General features: G+C 37.3%; 1 protein-coding gene across 6 annotated transcripts in view; it reads right to left on the reverse strand.

Annotated features, from left to right (window-relative positions):
* Positions 1-20,148, reverse strand: part of LRRC49 (leucine rich repeat containing 49) — a 152,662-nt gene that overhangs the window by 46,922 nt on the left and 85,592 nt on the right. For all 6 annotated transcript variants that reach the window (XM_061157950.1, XM_061157949.1, XM_061157953.1 and 3 more), the window contains 2 exons: positions 5,773-5,856; positions 2,140-2,300 (listed from right to left, as the gene is read on the reverse strand). In XM_061157950.1, coding sequence (XP_061013933.1) covers positions 2,140-2,300; positions 5,773-5,856 — 245 coding nt within the window. The remainder of the gene's footprint in view (positions 1-2,139; positions 2,301-5,772; positions 5,857-20,148) is intronic.

Here is a 20,148-nt window from a genome sequence, read left to right on the forward strand (position 1 = left end):
AGTGAAAGCATATTTCTGTTACTAGATATTAAAACTATAAAATGACAGTTATCAAAACAGTCTGGTATTGGCATTAAAACAGATAAGTAGGTTAGTGAAATGGAATAGAAAATTCAGAAATATATCCAGTATTTATGGGAACTTAATATAAGATGAAAATGACATTCCCATTACAAAAGAGAATAATTTAATTGAGGAATGCTATTAGAAAACTGACTAGTCAATTGGAATAAAATCAAGTTACGCTCTTACCTAACAGCATATATAAAAATAAATTTGATGTATTAAAGAAGGAATTTTAAAATCTTATTAAAATTTTAGAATAAAATTTATAAGGTCATTTGGATAAACTTGGAACTAGGAATCCTTCTTAAGGAAGATAGAAAAAATATTTTTAAAGAAAAGATAAATCAGAAACAGAACTAATGGGTAGTATTTCATAAATCTAAAGCCAATGACATAAAGTTTTAATTTTATAAAGTATAGTTATATACAAGTAGAATTATTTTGACATTTAAATAATATTAAATAAAGTTTCAGGGCAATATAAGTGATATATCCATTATATAAGTTATCACTTAATTAAAATGTTAATTCTTGTTTCCTTATTTTTCTAGCTGAAAGATCTAAGAAACTCTACATGTAGATAACCAAGTGAGGTAAAGGAGGTAAGCTAGTCAATATAAATTAATCTTATAACTAAAATTGCTAAGGTATATTTGTCTTTAAGATATATGTCAAACTCTAACTACAGTAAACTTCCAAAATATTATTCTAATTCCTCTTAAATGACTTGTTGATTACACTCTTCATATATGGAAAGCTGAAAGAATATTGGCTGAAAAACTGAAACAAAAGCTATATTGTATTTTGTTTGAAATGTGTTTCAGAATTTGGTTAGGTCATTAGATAACTGTGCATCAAATGAAACAAAACTGAAGTGCATTCCATCTTTGAGTTGTAGCTTTTCTTTTTAAATCATATATATACACACACGTTTTTTAATTATAAAACAAACTATAAAGTTATATATGTTTTATATTCTTCTCATTGACTTGATTCTTGTATGCGTTTATGAGCAGAAGTAAAATATGTTAACCCTAGATAGTGTCCTCAGATTTGTTCATAAACCAAGGGATATGTGTTATATGATTTGTATGTCATAGAAGGAAAAGGCTGTGAGCCACTGGAAAAGACAGATACTATAGATTGTAACTGGAGTAACTATTTATGCTTTATGCCAAATTGCTTAACACTGATAGTTAAGGAGTAAGGATTTGTGCTAGCTACTGGGGAAACAACAAAGGTTAACACAATCAGTGGGGGATTTTACAGTCTAGTGGGGAAGACAGATACAAAACAACTACTTCATGTTGTTGTTCAGTCGCTAAGCTGTGTCCAACTCTGCGACCCCATGGACTGTATAGCATGACAGGCCCCTGTGTCCTTCACTATCTCCCGGAGTTTGCTCAAATTCATGTCCGTTGAGTTGGTGATGCCATCCAACCATCTCATCCTCTGCTGCCCTCTTCTCCTTTTTCCTAACTACCCAATGGTTAATTATGGTCATGATAAGTGCTAACAAGGGGAAGTGCAGAGTACTAGGAGAAAAAAAGGTATCTGATCTAGCCTACTCTCTGGGAAGTCATTAGGAAAGACTTTTCAGGGGAAGTGAGGTTGGAAGTCAAGACCTCACTTGACCTCACTTGAAGTCAAGGCTGAATTGCAGTTAGCCAGGGTAGGGTGAAGGAAGCAGGGCAGGGGAGAATAGATCTGTTTGTAGAAGAAGGGTTCTAAGGTAGGAGGTAACCAAATTGGGAATCACTGAGGCTGCAGCACAAGAACAGAGTGGCTGATACTATGAGACAAGATAGGTAAGGTGGGTATATGCCCTTATAGGCTATTAAGTAATCTAGATTTATTCCTAATAAAAATAAGAAACTACTAAAGGCTTTTTAAATTAGGAGCAATTTTATATTTTCAATATTTCCACCTTAACTTTTAAAACCTATTGCTAATTTCAGTAGGCTTTCTTAAGAAAACTATTTTAAAATAATCATATGTAAAATATTTTCCCATTTCTGCTCCAAATTCATTTCTCCAAAGATACTAATATCCGGAAAGAATACCACTGCATACCCTGCTTCCTCTGGAAATGTAGAGACGGTGCTTCCATCGTTCTGACAGTGGTCCTGAGAGTCAGAATCTCTTCTATCTTGATTTATAGCAATACTGGTTATTCGATGTTGTTGCAAGTCCCACTTTCGAGCTACATTGTTAATTGTTAACCTTTTCTTCTCCTATGAAAAAGTTCATTGTGACAAGAATTACATAATGCAATTTTTGTAGCAGGAGAATCCAAGGAGCATATTGTTTGTACTACTTATCACATCTTTAAAAGGAGTCAATTACTTAAAGCAGCTACCAAATATGTATTCTAAAACACAGTATAAGCAGCCTTTATTCAACCTATGCATTCAAACATCTCAAAAATGCTCTATCATTCTTAAAAAAGTATATACAAATAACAATTACTCCCACTGGACATAAGAAAATTCACTATTTGCAAGTTTAATTTGACAGAAATTTATATATTCAAGTGTTTTGTTTGCATGTATGCTAAGTCGCTTTAGTCATGTCCCACTCTTTGCAACCCATGGATTGTAGCCTGCCAGGCTCCTTTGTCCATGGGATTGTCCAAGAAAGAACAATGGAGTGGGTTTCCATTTCCTCCTCCAGGGGACTCAAGTGTTACGTGAAGTTTAAATTATGTCTTTGTGCTTAAAGATAGTAAGAAAAACTGACAATATTCTAATCTTTCTAACCAATAATTATGGGAAATATGGTGGAGTGATCTGGGGGCGGGGAAGAAAGGAGAGATTGAGCAGTGTTCTAAGCTTCACAGCATAAATTACAATGTCTGAAAATTAACAATCATATATAGACTATTAAAAGAAATTGTATTAGGTTCAAACATTTCTAGATAACTAGTAGATCTTAGATTATCCATTATCAAACCTCATGACTCAGATGGTGAAGAATCTGCCCACAATGCAGAAGACCCGGGTTCCATCCCTGGGTAGGGAGGATTCCCTGGAGGAGGAAATGGTAACCCACTCCAGTATTCTTGCCTGGAGAATCCCATGGACTGAGGATCCTGGTAGGTTACAGTCCATGGGGCTGCAAAGAGTCGGACATAACTGAGTGACCAACACAACTTCTAGATGGCAAGTTGATTAAATCAGAGTGCTGAAAATAGACACTTTCCCTTTTATCTTTACTCAGAGAACAATCATCTAGTAGAAACCATCTGTGTGACACTGACCCTCTTCACCTGCTCCCTTTGGAAGCAGTGAAAGCTGTCAGGAAGACTCTTTGCCTACTCCCTCAGTGCATTCACACATGTGGAATACTTATGTTTAGATCCATCTCTTTGCCTGTCTAAAATTTTAGATGCAGAAATGGCACTGGATAGGAATGAAAACTGGTGACAAAGCTTAATTAAAACTAAACATTTTTAAAGTTCTATTTATGCATTTAAAAATGTCTTAAACACAGATTCTTTTTTCTATTGCTTGGTATTTGAAATGTGTTTATATAATTAAATGGGTTCCACTTAGTATGTGTATACTTCTGAGACTTCTTGACATTTTATGTATGTTCTTATCTAAAGCAAGTAGGCATTTGACATTCTACTATAAATTTCCCCCCCAAATCTATGATAAGAAGGCATCTTATCTTAAAGGATTCTATTTCAGTTATTTGCAGATGACTTGGGACAACCCAATTCTTAATCTACACAATACCATTATTTTCACTCAGTGCCATGGCTATTTTGCTTTTTTTTTTTTTTTTTTCCAAGGCTATTTTGAAAGAGGCAGGGGCAGTGAGTTAATGGTAGATGGCTATCATGCCGATGCCATGCATGTGGCTTTCTGGCTGACTTGGAGTTGGCAAAAATAAATATCCTTAATGAGGTAGATATAGTAGTGCTTAGAAAAAAGGCACAAAAGTTTACACCACTCAGTATGTTAAATTTATAACAAGATACTCTGAAAATGCAAACACTTTACTATACCAATCCCAAAGTTAAGCTTTCTTTAATTGGGTTGTTAAAATCAGATCAACACCAGGCTGACAAAGAAAATGGGTATTTTCACTGAGGTCAAGAAAAGGGAAGATATAGTTTAAAACAAGAGTGATCTGGGGTCAGGTGGGGATCACTAGCTGGCTAGAGGGGCCAACAAGGGCTCTAAGTGCCTGTGGAGCAGGAAAAAGAAGAACAAAGGAAAGACTAAGATTCTGTAAGGCAAAAGAAGGTTCCCCCCAAAAAATTTTATGTTCAAAGATCATGGATGCATCTGGCATATTAGTACAATATTGTACAATTAGTACAATATTAGTACAATGACTATAGCTACAGGACAGTCTGTCAAATTTGTGTTAAAATGATAGTTATTTTAGAAGATGCCAACTTTCAGCTTCTGCCACTTGAGTCTATTCTTTATAAATCAAGCAATACCGCACCAGTATATGTCATCACTATCACTTCCATTCATTTTAAAGATTGAAAAGAAAATAGAAAGATAGAAAAGCAACAGGACTAAAGATGGATGTCTATACACCCTTTCTGTCCCTCAGAAACAGCAGTCTCCAACTTTTTCGGGTACCAGGGACGAGTTTAATGGAAGACAATTTTTTCATGGACCAGGATACAGTGAGGGGGGGTGGTGGTTTGGGGATGTTCAAGCACATTGTATTTATTGTGTGCTTTATTTCTAAATTATTATACATTGTGATATATAATGAAATAATTATACATCTCACTGGACTGCAGAATCAGTGGGAGCTCTAAATTTGTTTTCCTGCAACCAGACAGTCCCATCTGGGGGTGATGGAAAAAACTGACATCTGAACTGAGATGAGCGGCTATAAATACAGATGAAGCTTCGATCGTTCGCCTGCCACTCACCTCCTGCTGTGTGGCCCAGTTCCTAATAGACTGGAGTTGAGAGGACTTGGGACCAAGTTTGTTTTGTTTGTTAATTTAGGAGTAGTTTTCACAAAGTAAAACACACAGATTCAAGTGTACTCTTCGATCAGTTCTGACAAACGCATAAATGTTAACCTGTAACATTTCCATCACCCCAGTAAGTTCTCTTGTTTCCTAAGTTTACTATATACAACTTTGTTATCCCAAAAATCTTTTAAGGACAGTAATATCTGATATGCTAAATCATTTAAAACAAGTTCAAAAAAATCTTTAATTTTATACTCCTCAAAATCTTTATCACCTCTCTATCGGAGAAGCTAACAGAGAATTTTTTTAAATTTAAAAAGCCAGCACTAAAAAATAAATGCATGTAGCAGAGCTCATTAAAATATATCACTAAAGATGACAGTTTACTACAGTGGTTTCCAAAATGAAATTTAAATGCCAGGAGGATACACAAGGTGATGTACTGGTGTGGAAAGAAGGTTAACTTCTGTTATATATATATATATACTTTTATCTCTTCCTTTTATAATTTCTCATCTTTGCATTTATCTTATAATGTACATTATATTACATTATATTGTATTTCAGAAGTAAAGGTTTGTTTGTAAGTTTTAAGGGTGTATGTTTATTAAAAACACTATCAATAGGAATGAAAAATTTGTAGTTTGGAAACTACTTTTCTAGCTGATTAGCAAGCTAGCTTCAGTATGTGTGTGTGTGTTTGTGTGTGTGCGCGCGAGCACATACATGAATGTAGACACCAGAGACAATACCTTAAGTAAAGATTGCTTATGACTTTCCCGCTTCTTCTCTTCTTCTTTTTTGGCTACAACAGATGCCATACGCCTTTCTTCTTCCTAAAAGAAAAATGTAAAAAAGTATTGTTGAGTATTTAAACTTTTTTGATGCTAAATATCTTCAGTTCTCTGATTTTCTTTGTGAGAGCCATACTACTTGCTAATAGGAAATATGCCTTCAAAGAAAAAGTCAGTATGTTCCTCTTTGTTTTCTTCTTCCAACTTAATTCTAAAAGAAAACTGTGCATTCTTAACTCTACTCCCAACTCTTGATGTGAGATAAACCTAAATAATACAAGAAAAAGACTGAGAAGAGAAAGAAGAAAGGGGGAGCAGGGGGCTTCCCTGGTGGCTCAGTGGTAAAGAATTCACCTGCTAATGCAAGAGACATGAGTTACGGGTTCAATCCCTGGTCCAGGAAGATTCCACATGTCATGAGGCAACTAAGCCCATGTGCCACAACTATTGGGCTTGGGCTCTAGAGCCTGGGAAATGCAACTATTGAACCCATGTGCCACAATGACCGAAGCCTGCATGCCCTAAAGCACATGCTCTGCAACAAGAGAAGCCACTGCAATGAGAAGCCCATGCACCACAACTGAGAGTGCCCCCACTCACACAACTAGAGAAAGCCCGTGCATAGCAACCAAGATCCTGCACAACCAAACATAAATAAAAAAGGCAGGTTTGTATAACTTTTCTTTGTACTGTAGTTCTACATGGAGAGATTTAACAAAGTTTTTATCATGAAGATGAAAATCATACTTCTAACAATCTATTTAATTTATTATTGCAAAGCAGAGCTTTTTTTAAAATGACAATATAATTGTGAAAGCTTTTTAAAAATTTCCATGGATATTAATAAATTATTCTCCATTAAGATCATTACTTTGTTTTTAAGTTGATTTGGCCAGTCTAATTTCTTCTATTCTAAAAACTATGAAATAACTTTACTGTAATAACATTACAGTTTAGAAAAGCTTTTAAAAATCAGTCATAATCCCAAAACCCTAACTCAAATATAATTTTTCCATCACATTATGATATTCTCTATAAACAAATTTTTAAATATTGCAATCTGCATACACAATATGAATCATGATTTTTCACCCTGATGATTGGCAAATTTTAATAAAGTAAATTATAACCATGTAAGTCTTGGTTATAGATTTGTAGGCATTCAAAATGATGTCATAATTTGAGAAAACAATTTCTTCATGAAACACAAACTTGAAAATATCTTCAGAGACAGAAAACTATAAAAAGTAATTCAGTACATTTGAAGAACATTTTCAGAAATACAATTTACAAAACCTGAAATTAAAAATTTAATGGAGGCGAACTGAAGAGTAGAATGCTCTCATACCACCCTATAATTGCCAGTCATAGCCCTTAACGTCTTTCATTTAAATTATCTCTGGTACATCTCTCCTCTTTCCTACAAATAGCTCCATGAAGGTATGGACCATATATCTGCTACCCAGCACACAGTAGATATGCAGTAACTATATATTCAAAGAATGAATTATTAAATGTACATCTCTATGACTGTGACTGTGTCAGTTGTTCAGTCGTCTCCGACTGTGACCCCATGGACTGTAGCCCGCCAGGCTCTTCTGTCCATGGAATTCTCCAGGCAAGAATACTGGAGTGGATTGACATTCCCTTCTCCACGGGATCTTCCCAACCCAGGGATCAAATTCAGGTCTCCTGATTTGCAGGCAGATCTGAGCCACTGGCTCCTGATCTGAGCCACAGGGAAGCGCATAACTGTTGAATAATTTCCTAAAACTGAAACCATTAAACAAATGGTAGACATATTTCTAGGGCTTTTGCTGTGTTTGCAAAAGTACTCCATAATTGTAGTACTAATTTACATTTCTACCAGAAGTTAACATTTGATTTAAAATATAATGGATAGTCACAAGAGTTGTTCACCAAATATTCCTGTCTTCCTACATCCTGGCCATATAGTGAGATGGCACTTCATGTCCTCTTGAAGTTAGGTGTGGTCATGTGAACTGCTTTGGCCAATGCTGTATGAACAAAAGTGATATGTATTACTTCTGGGTAGCAAATTTCAAAGACAATGTATGATATAGCTATTTCCTGTCTCACTTCTGCTACAGAATTGGCAAAGCTCCAAAGGATGGGCACTTTGAAGGCCTTGGTCGTGGAATGAGGGCAACACAGAGTAAACTTCTCAGACCACATAAAATGGACAGACTGACAGTATGAGCATGAAATAAACTTTGTTGATTTATTCCACTGAGATTAGAGAAGTTGTTACTGTAAGATGGAGAAGCTCTAAACAGCAAAAACAAGACTTGGAGCTGACTGTGGATTAGATCACAAGCTCCTTATTGCAAAATTCAGCCTTAAATTGAAGAAGGTAGGGAAAACCACTAGACTTTTCAGATATGATCTAAATCAAATCCCTTATAATTATACAGTAGAGGTGACAAATAAATTCAAAGGATTAAATCTGGTAGACAGAATGCCTGAAAAACTATGGACAGAGGTTTGTAACACTGTACAGGAAGAAAAGAAATGCAAGAAGGCAAAGTGGTTGTCTGAGGAGGCCTTACAAATAGCTGAGAAAAGAAGAGAAGCAAAAGGCAAAGGAGAAAGGGAAATATACAGCCAAGTGAATGCAGAGATTCAGAGAACAGCAGGGAAAGATAAGAAAGCCTTCTTAAGCAAACAATGCAAAGAAATAGAGGAAAACAATAGAATGGGAAAGACGAGAGATCTTGTCAAAAAAATTAGAAATAACCAAGAGAACATTTCATGCAAAGATGGGCACAATAAAGAACAGAAACAGCAAAGACCTAACAGAAATAAAACAGATTAAGAAGAGGTGGAAAGAATATACAGAAGAACTATAGAAGAAAGGTCTTAATGACCCAGATAACCACAATGGTGTGATCACTCACCTAGAGCCAGATATCCTGGAGTATGAAGTTAAGTGAGCATTAGGAAGCATTACTATGAACAAAGCTAGTGGAGGTGATAGAACTCCAGCTGAGCTATTTCAAATGCTAAAAGATGATGCTGTGAAAGTGCTGCACTCAATATGCCAGAAAATTTGGAAAACTCAGCAGTGACCACAGGACTGGACAAGTTTTGGTCCAGTCAGTTTTCATTCCAATCCCAGAGAAGGGCAATGCCAACAAATGTTCAAACTACCATATGATTGTGCTCATTTCACATGCTAACAAAGTAATGTTCAAAATCCTTCAAGCTAGGCTTCAATGGTACTTAAACCGAGAACTTCCAGATGTACAAGATGGATTTAGAAAAGGCAGAGGAACCAGAGATCAAATTGCCAACACCCATTGGATCATATAAAAAGCAAGGAATTCCAAAAACATATCTACGTCTGCTTCATTGACTACACTAAAGTCTTTGACTGTGTGGATCACAACAAACTGGAAAATTCTTAAAGAGATGGGAATACCAGACCTTCTTAACCTGTCTCCTGAGAAACTTGTATGCAGGTCATGAAGCAACAGTTAGAACTAGACATGGAATAACTGACTGTTTCAAAATTGGGAAAGGAGTACATCAAGGCTACATTTTGTCACCCTGCTTATTTAACTTCTGTTCAAAATGCCAAGATGGATGACTCACAAGCTGAAATCAAGATGGCTGGGAGAAATATCAACAACCTCAGATATGCAGATGATATCACCCTGATAGCAGAAAGTGAAGAGGAACTAAAGAGCCTCTGATGAAGGTGGAAGAGGAGAGTGAAAAAGCTCTCAACATTCAAAAAATGAAGATCATGGCATCCGGTCCCATCACTTCATGGCAAACACATGGAGGAACAGTGGAAACAGTGACATTTTATTTTCTTGGGCTCTAAAATCACTGCGGACGGTGACTGAAGCCATGAAATTAAAAGACGCTTACTCCTTGGAAGAGAAGTTATGACAAACATAGACAGTATATTAAAAAGTAGAGACACCTTTTGCCCTCATAGGTCTGTATAGTCAAAGCTATGGTTTTTCCAGTAGGCATGTATAGATGTGAGAGTTGAACCATAAAAAAGACTGAGTGCTGAAGAATTGATGTGTTTGATCTGTGGTGCTGGAGAAGATTCCTGAGAGTCCCTTGGACAGTAAGGAGATCAAACCAGTCAATCCTAAAGGAAATCAGTCCTAAATATTCATTGGAAGGACTGATGCTGAAGCTGAATCTCCAATACCTTGGCCACCTGATGCAAAGAGCTGACTCACTGGAAAAGACCCTGATGCTGGGGAAGATTGAGGACAAGAGGACAAGGAGGTGGCAAAGGATGAGATGCTTAGATAACATCATTGACTCAATGGACATTAGTTTGAGCAAACTCCAGGTGATAGTGAAGGACAGGTAAACCTTGTATGCTGCAGTCCATGGGGTTGCAAAGAGTCAGATGTGACTCAGTGACTGAACAACAACAGTCTAGAGCATCCCAATCAGTATATATAATATAATTAGAATTAAGGAAAGTCAAAGAGGCACAAAAATGTATTCTAGGGTGTGAGCCATTATAAATGCTCCTGTAAACAAAGGACTTAGGCTAAAGAAGTAAATAAAAAATGCACAAAGTAAACTATTGCAGAGTTAAAAAGGTAAGCAGAAATACATCCACTGGAAGACTCAAAGTTTAAAAATGAGGAAATGAACACTCTGAGAAGTTTAGTAACTTATACAAAGTCAAAGCCAGGATCAGAACCAGAGGTCATTTGTGAGAAATGGGGTTTGCATTTTTATAATCAGGATATATTTATATGTGTTTTACTGGTTTTAGACAGATGAAAAAAGTGAGGTCAAAATTTAGCAGTAATCTGCCATATGATTTAGGTTGTTTAAAAGGGAATGAAAATTTATGTGATTTTTGGTGAATTTAAAGTATATTTTACAATATGGAAAAGAGTTGTTCTTAATGTTAAAAGGCTGAACAGAGGTAATGAGGAAAAATAAACTAAATAAGAAATTCAGAACCTTGGTTCCTAGTTTCATAAAATAGCTGAATTAATAACCACATTAAACTCTTTTGTTCAGTAGATGTTGATTTAGTACCTATTAAGTATAATCTATTTCAGAAAAAAACTTTTTAAAAGAACAAAATATATTGATGGTCAATTGTTGACTCGAGTATTGAATGTGAACTAGAAACAGATTGGTTTTTCAAAGAGCCAATTTTAAGCAGTACTGGAAACTGTATGGATCACGTACTACACATACTTAACAGATGATTTCATTAGATTTGCAAAAAGAATCTGAGCTTCTACTAAAGGCAGGAGGACTTTAAAAGGAAAGTTAAACCTAGGAAAACTGGATAGATGCCAAATCAATTCAAATATTGAATGTTTTAAAAATTTATACATATGATAACTGTATTTTAGCCCAAATAATTATAGAGTAACTAAACTTAGAAACAAAAACAAACCCCTCTAACTGTAAAGATAAGCTATAAATCTGTTGGTAAGAAGGAAAAAAATTGTAAAATTCAGGCATCTTCATGATAATAATCCAATTTCTGGGACAAAAACCATATCTTTTATGTAGCAAAAGAAAGAGATCTACCTGGCCTGAAAGTGCACATACACTTTTCTCTTTTCTGTGGTTTGTCAGGAAGACCTAATACAGAAACAGTTTAATTAAGAAGCGTAGTGATTTAATGGAGAAGGAAATGGCAACCCACTCCAGTATTCTTGCCTAGAGAATCCTGAGGACAGAGGAGCCTGGCGGGCTGCTGTCCATAGGGTCGCACAGAGTCGGACATGACTGAAGCGACTTAGCATACATGCATGCACTGGAGAAGGAAATGGCAACCCACTCCGGTATTCTTGCCTAGAGAATCCTGTGGACAGAGGAGCCTGGTGGGCTGCCGTCTATGGGGTTGCACAGAGTCGGACACGACTGAAGTGGCTTAGCAGCAGCAGCAGTGATTTAATAGGTATTTAATAACTTAGATTATACCCTCTTAGCAGACTACTAAGGCTCTAAAACAATGAATTTATTACTTGAGAAGACGTTTTGCTACAAAATCAATAATAGCAGTCCTAATATAATCAACAATTTATTATGTGGAATTTTAAAAACAATGGCAATGTGGGTTTTTTAACCATATACTTTAAATAGTTTTACAAGACATTGTTTTCCTTGACTACACTAAATATTAAAACAGACTACAATTAGAGTTTTTGTCTAGAGGAGAATGTTCCTTATTTTTCTTTCAATCTTTTTTTCTTAGAGAAAACAGATGTTTCCAGGGTCATAGTCAATGTCAGAATGAAGATTAGAAGCTATATCACTTGACTTCTATTGGCCCAGGGATAACAGTCATATTATACATTCAGTTCAGTTCAGTTCAGTCACTCAGTTGTGTCTGACTCTTTGTGACCCCATGCACTGCAGCACACCAAACTTCCTTGTCCATCACCAATACCTGGAGCCTACTCAAACTCATGTCCATCACGTCAGTGACGCCATCCAACCATGTCACCTTCTGTCATCCCCTTCTCCTCCTGCCTTCAATTTTTCCAAGCACCAGGGTCTTTTTCAATGAGTTGGTTCTTTGCATCAGGTGGCCAAAGTACTGTAGTTTCAGCTTCAGCATCAGTCCTTCCAAGGAATATTCAGGACTGATTTCCTTTAGGATGGACTGGTTGGATCTCCTTGCAGTCCAAGGGACTCTCAAGAGCCTTCTCCAACACCACAGTTCAAAAGCATCAATTCTTCGGTTCTCAGCTTTCTTTATAGTCCAACTCTCACAACCATATATGACTACTGGAAAAACCATACCTTTGACTAGACTGACCTTTGTGGGGAAGTAATGTCTCTGCTTTTTAATATGCTGTCTAGGTTGGTCACAGCTTTTCTTCCAAGGAGCAAGCTTCTTCTAATTTCATGGCTGCGGTCACCATCTGCAGTGATTTTGGAGCCCAAGAAAATAAAGTCTCTCACTGTTTCCATTGTTTCCCCATTTTTTGCCATGAAGTGATGGGACCAGATGCCGTGATCTTAGTTTTCTGAATGTTGAGTTTTAAGCCAACTTTTTCACTCTTCTCTTTCAAGAGGTTCTTTAGTTAGTTCTTCTTCGCTTTCCGCCATAAGGGTGGTGTCATCTGCGTATCTGAGGTTATTGATATTTCTCCCGGCAATTTGATTTCAGCTTGTGCTTCACCCAGCTCAGCATTTTGCATGATTTAACTACATCTAAGTTAAATAAGCAGGGTGACAATATACAGCCTTGATGTACTCCTTTCCTGATTTGGAACCAATCTGTTGTTCCATGTCCAGTTCTAACTGTTGCTTCCTGACCTGCATACAGATTTCTCAGGAGGCAGGTCAGGTGGTCTGGTATTCCCATCTCCTTGAAGAATTTTCTACAGTTTGTTGTGATTCACACAGTCAAAGGCTTTGGCGTAGTCAATAAAACAGAACTAGATGTTTTTATGGAACTCTCTTGCTTTTTCAATGATTCAGTGGATATTGGCAATTTGATCTCTGGTTCCTCTGTCTTTTCTAAATCCAGTTCAAGCTGGAACATCTGGAAGTTCCTGGTTCATGTACTGTTGAAGCCTGGCTTGGAGAATTTTTAGAAGTACTTTGCTAGTGTGTGAGTTGAATGCAACTGTGTGGTAGTTTGAACATTCTTTGGCATTGCCTTTCTTTGGGATTGGAATGAAAACTGACCTTTTCCAGTCCTGTGGCCACTGCTGAGTTTTCCAAATTTGCTGGCCTATTGAGTGTAGCACTTTCATAGCATCATCTTTTAGGATTTGAAATAGCTCAAATGGAATTCCATCACCTCTACTAGCTTTGTTCATAGTGATGCTTCCCTCTGCCATCTTGTTTGCAACCTCCATATTATACATTAGGGGAGAAAAAGCCAGAACAGGATAGGTTATACTACCATAATAACTTTAAAACTCACACTGGCTTACAATAAGAAAAGTTTGTTTCTTGATCATGCAAAGAACAGCCCAGCTGTTCTCCATGTAGTAGGCTAAATGTTCCTAGGTGCTATGACTTGATGGCACCTTTGACTCAATATTTGCTTTCACAATGTGACCATCACATGGGAGAAAAGCCCAGAAAATCGCACTTTGGCCTTTAAATGCTTCTGTCTGAAAATTATGTACATTACTTCTGCTCACATTTCACTGACCAAAGCAAGTTGCATGACCATATTTAACTCCAAGAGAAAGGGAAATATTATCTTTCCACCTGGAAGATGGAAGAACACATTGGGGACATTAGTAACGGCTACCACACAGGACACTCACTTCTACCTCAGATAGGCTACCTCATATTTTGGAGAACAAATTGTAAACAAGTTCATATGAAGTCAACTATATGTGAGTTTGAGGTGGAAACTTTAGATACTGTATCCATTTCATAATTGTGAGAATAGCACCTGCATTCACAAAATACTGCCTGGAAATAAAAAATTCTGGGAGGTGGAATTTTCCATACAATGGTCCTTGTTCTAGTCCTTCAAAATGTGTCTATTCTAGAACTGCCATACAACCCAGCAATCCCACTGCTGGGCATACACACCAAGGAAACCAGAATTGAAAGAGACGTGTACCCTAATGTTCATCGCGGCACTGTTTACAATAGCTAGGACATGGAAGCAACCTAGATGTCCATAGGCAGACAAATGGATAAGAAAGCTGTGGTACATTTACACAATGGAATATTACTCAGCTATTAAAAAGAATGCATTTGAATCAGTTCTAATGAGGTGGATGAAACTGGAGCCTATTATACAGAGCGAAGTCAGTCAGAAAGAAAAACACCAATACAGTATATTAACGCATATATATGGAATCTAGAAAAATGGTAACGATGACCCTATATGTGAGATACAAAAGAGACACAGATGTAAAGAACAGACTTTTGGACTCTGTGGGAGAAGGCAAGGGTGGGATGATTTGAGAGAAGAGCACTGAAACATGTATATTACCACATGTGAAATAGATCGCCAGTCCAGATTCAATGCATGAGATGGGGCACTCAGGGTCAGTGCACTAGGATGACCCTGAAGGATGGGAGGGGGAGGTAGTAGGAGGGGGTTCAGGATGGGGAACACACACACCCATGGCTGATTCATGTCAGTGTACGGCAAAAACCACCACAATACTGCAAAGCAATTAGCCTCCAATTAAAATAAATAAATAAATTTTTTAAAATGTGTCTATGCCCTCCTTTTTTGTACAGTCGTAAAAATATTTGAAGACTACTGTAATATCTTCTTTGTCAATGAATTGTGCTAGGTTTTCTGGAAATGTTTGTTTGCAATCACCCTTCTAAAACTAATAGTTCAGGTGTAATTTAACAAAGGAAAAAAGGGAACTGTTGTCCATTTTTCTAAATTCTCTATTTCTATAAATGAATATTGTTTTAAGCCATATTAACTTCTAACAATCACATTTCATAATTAACTCAATTTGAACTTATCAATTTCAATGCAAGTCTTTCTCACACATGCTAATCCTCTTTCCCCCAACCTTTCATTTGGCTGAGAACTGTCATTTTGTTGTTAAGAAGCTAAGTCTAGAATTTTCAATTTATCTATTTTTTATCTTGCTAAATTCTGCTGATATTTACAGATTAAAGTTGGCACACTTTTTCTACAAAGAGCCAGATAGCACATATCTGAAGCTTTGTGATCCATATAAAATCTCCAGCACATATTCTTTTTCTTTTTCACAGTGCTTCACAAATGTAAAAACCATTCACAGCTTGAGAGCTATGAAACAAAACAAAACAAAACAAAACAGGCTGTGGGATGGATTTGGCTCGCAGGCTGTAGTTTACCAAACCTTGTTTTAGATTATTGAGCTTCTGGATTCTGATTTCATCAACTGGTCTATCAGGATATCTAACTCTCCCAGTTTGTCATTTATATACTTTATTACTCAACTAGTCAATACTTAAACATGTTTAAGAGAATGAGAGTGAGCAAAAAGCCTCACAGCACCCCAGGACAGATTTCTCTGCAGGCTGGCTGTTAATCCATTACTTTCTGTTCTGTAGGTATACTCCAATCACAAATCCACTTAACTATGTTGTCGTACAATTTACTCAATGTGCTATCATGAAAGACTTCACTCAGTGCTTCGCTTAGATACCAAAACACTGTCTCTCTATAGTATTCTTCTGAGAAGGTCTATTTATAGTATCTAAAATAGTAACCTAATTTTTTCTGGCACAAATTGTTTTTAGTGAACTAATGCTGCCTCCTTGTGATCAATTCCTTAAGTACTCACAAATCATCTAAATAATCCAATTTAGATTTCTTTCATAATCTACATTCAAGTTAATCATCATAATTTGCCACAATATTTTTTCTATCCAAGATAAAAAGAGAGATTAGTTTATCTTACCTTTTAACTACTCTACTACTCTACACTGCTTTCCAGATATAACTTTCAAAGGCCTAGCAATTTATTCACTGCTCTAGATCAAAGATTGGCAAATTCTAGCCCACAGAACAAATGCAGCATGCCATCTGTCTTTGTAAATAAAGTTTTATTGGAACACAGCCATGCTCACTTTTATGTAATGTTCATGTCTGCTTTTACTTTACAATGAGAGAGTTGAATAGCTTTCAACACAGACTGTATATCCCCAAAAGCCTAAAATATTTACTATGAAGCCCTTTAGGCTATGAGCTCAGTTGTGTCAGACTCTTTGCGGCCCCATGGACTGTAGCCCACCGGGGCTCCTCTGGCCATGAAATTTTTCTGGGCAAGAATACTAGAGCGCGTTGCCATTTCCTACTTCAGGGGATCTTCCTGACCTAGGGATTAAAACTGCATCTCTTAGTCCCCTGCATCGGCAGGCAGATTCTTTACCACTAGTGCCACCTGGGAATCCCCATAAGGGCCTTCAGCCCCTAATAGGTCTGGATTCAAACTTTTTATTCACCTATCCAAGGCTTTGTTTTCACTTTATTAATATCTATTTCTTCTCTTTACTGACTAAAAGTTATTCTTCCTAACAGAGATAACAAAAGCAAAATAGGAATTGAGGCCAGAAACTCACATTATCTTGAGATGCCATATTATCTCTTACCATTCCTCTAGATCAGACACTCCAGAAGCTCTTATCCTGACTAACCCTTTCTCATTTTATCACTCATCCTATCTTTCCCAATTTGTTCTCTGGGCTGCTACTCAGACAACCTTTTCAATAGGCAAATCCAATTGAAGTATCTTAAACTCTTCAAGAGTTTCCTACTATGTTCAACACAAAAATCTAAACTCTTCCTTATGGCATAAAACACCTTCTTCATGACTCAGCTCTTACTGGTCATGCATCCTTTTCCTGCTGCTCTTTTCGCCTATGAACACTCCGTGCTCAGCCATGCTGAACTGCTCTGCGTTGCTATATCCTCACACCCCTCTGCATTTTGCGTGCCTTCTCTCTCTCTAGAACACTTTCATACTGATATATCCTCCTTTGTCTCTGGCCCTCCTCAAGTCTCAAGTCAAGTATTTTCTCCTTTGGAATTTTTTCTATTTCTCCAGTATACATAGGACAGCTTTGCTCTTTGATATCATCCTGCTGTGTGTGTGTGTGTGTGTGTATGTGTGTAAACATACACATATCTATTCATCAATCAATTTTATCTAACTAGTTTGTCACTTTGCATTATAATCTGGCTGCATGCCTGCCTCTGTACTTGACTGTAAGTAACTTGAGGGTGTTAACTGCGATTCTGATCTTGTCATCACTAGAGTCTAATACACACCCTAGTACAGAAACTCCAAGGTGCCTAAGACTGTCTTAGGAATTTTTCCATGGTACCACTAGGTCAAAAAACATATGTTATAGCCCTGTTTATTAAGTAGTTAGTAAACAACAAGATTCACGTTCTAGCAACTTAGTGAAATTCGCTCAGTCGTGTCCAACTCTTTGCAACTCCAATGGAGTACACAGTCCATGGGATTTTCCAGGCCAGAATACTGGAGTGGGTAGCCGTTCCCTTCCTCTAGGGGATCTTCCCAACTCAGGGTTCGAACCTAGGTCTCCCACATTGCAGGGAGATTCTTTATGAGCTGAGCCACCAGGAAACCATTTCAAAAATAATAATTTAAATAAAAAATATCACTCTTGAATAACTATAAAAACTTACTAGTGAAATGTGTGTATCTGTAAGGCATTACACAACTTCTCAAACATGAGAATTAGATTGGATACTGTCACGCTCATTTCCTGCTCTGTATTGATTTTAGTATTTGTTTTTATCACAACAGTCACTGGAAGGTCAGCTGTGCCAGGATGTAATGCCATAGAGAGAAATACACTGTGACATAATGTTGAGATGGTAAACTACGATAAGCTAGTAGTCTTCTCAGGGTCTCACAGATATCAAGTCTCATTGCCTTTTGCTTGAAAATTACAAACACTCCACAACGCCCCTGCAAGTTCACAGTATCTCTGGCACACAGTTTGGGGAACCATAGCCGCAGTACACAAGTTCATGAGGTATCTATGTAATCCACTCCAGCTAGAAAACAGTAGTTATAGAACTGGTATCATTAAATTTTCCAGCCAGATGGTAAATATTTTAGGGTCATAGGCTATATAGTTTCTTTAACAACTACTCAATTCTGCCAGTGTAGCATTAAAGCAGATATAAATAATACATAAGTGAGTGGACATGATTGTGTTCTAATATAATTTTATTTACAAAAACAGGTGACCCGCTCATGGGCTAGTGTTTGTCAATACTAGCCCAGGTTGGAAAATTTATAGAAAGTCTTTTACAAGGTATATTCTTTACAAACTAAAGTTACTAAAAGATTTAAACAAAAGGTGAAACAAAATACCATGGGACTATACTGATATGAATAAGTTAATAAATTAAAATTTTTATGAGGTACAGAATTACAAAAGTGTGATAGTATGATTTATTGTAAGAAATACATGTGTGATCTTCATCCCAGTTTCTGGTTCACAGCTTCTCAAACCCTAGGAATTTCCTAAGTGTGTAGAGTGATAAAGGTGTCTATTGTTTCATTAATGAGATGACTTTTGGACCTCATCTAAGGATGGAGGCTGATTGCCAGGAGAACCAACCAGGCAATTAAGAAGGTCGGAACTTTCCATTGCACCCCCAGATCTCCAGGGAGAGAAGAGGAGCTGAAGGTTGAATCAATTGCCAATAGCCAATGATATAATCAATTATGACTATTGAAAGAAGCCTCCATAAAAAGTCCAAAGGGACAGGTTCAGAGAGCTTCGGGATTGGTGAAACCTGGACATCTGGGGAGAGTGGTATGCTCAGAAGCTCTGTGTCCCTTCCCACCAAGCCCTGTGCATCCCTTTCATCTGGCTGTTTCTGAGTTATATCATTTTACAATAAACCGGTGACCTAGTAAGTACTGGGTTGCTCAAAAAGTTCACTCAGGTTTTCCCACTGGAGAAGGCAATGGCACCCCACTCCAGTACTCTTGCCTGGAAAATCCCATGGACAGAGGAGCCTGGTAGGCTGCAGTCCATGGGGTCGCTAAGAGTCGGACACAACTGAGCGACTTCACTTTCACTTTTCACTTTCATGCATTGGAGAAGGACGTGGCAACCCACTCCAGTGTTCTTGCCTGGAGAATCCCAGGGACAGGGGAGCCTGGTGGGCTGCCGTCTATGTGGTCGCACAGAGTTGAACACGACTGAAGCGACTTAGCAGCAGCAGCAGCAGCAGCAGGTTTTCCCATAAGCTGTTATGGAAAAACCCAAATAAACTTTTTGGCCAACCTAACAGTTTCTGCCAGTAGGTCAGAAGTACAGGTGATAACCTGGACTTGTTACTGGCGTCTGGCAGAGCAGGGAGGGTACATATGCAGTTTTCCAGACTGAGCCCTCAACCTGTGGAATCTGATGCTATCTCCAGGTGGATAGTGTCTGAATTGAATTCTTGAACAGTGAGCTGGTGTTCTGAGAACTTCTTACTGGAGGTGTGAGGAACCCTGCCCTCCACGTTGGAAATTGAATCTCAGAACACCAAAAGAAAAGGAAATGGGAATAATTTCACATGCAGAAGCCTCACAGACACCATCTTAAAGTAAACAACATCAATAAAGATATACATTACAGAACACTCAATAGGATACAATAAGAGAAATGCAAAATCACTTGTGTGCTATTTAGGCCAAAAAGCTATAACTACTAATTAATCATGAGGAAACATCAAATAAAACCTGAATTAAGGGTCATTCTATAAAATAACTGACCTGTAAACTTCATAAATGTCAGTCATGAAGTCAAGGAAAGACTAGGAAACTGTTCAGGAAATATGGTGACAATAGACACCTGACAACAAAATGTACCTCTATGCAATGCATA

The sequence above is a fragment of the Dama dama genome, chromosome 12 (assembly GCF_033118175.1).
Source record: "Dama dama isolate Ldn47 chromosome 12, ASM3311817v1, whole genome shotgun sequence".
NCBI classification, from domain to species: domain Eukaryota; kingdom Metazoa; phylum Chordata; class Mammalia; order Artiodactyla; family Cervidae; genus Dama; species Dama dama.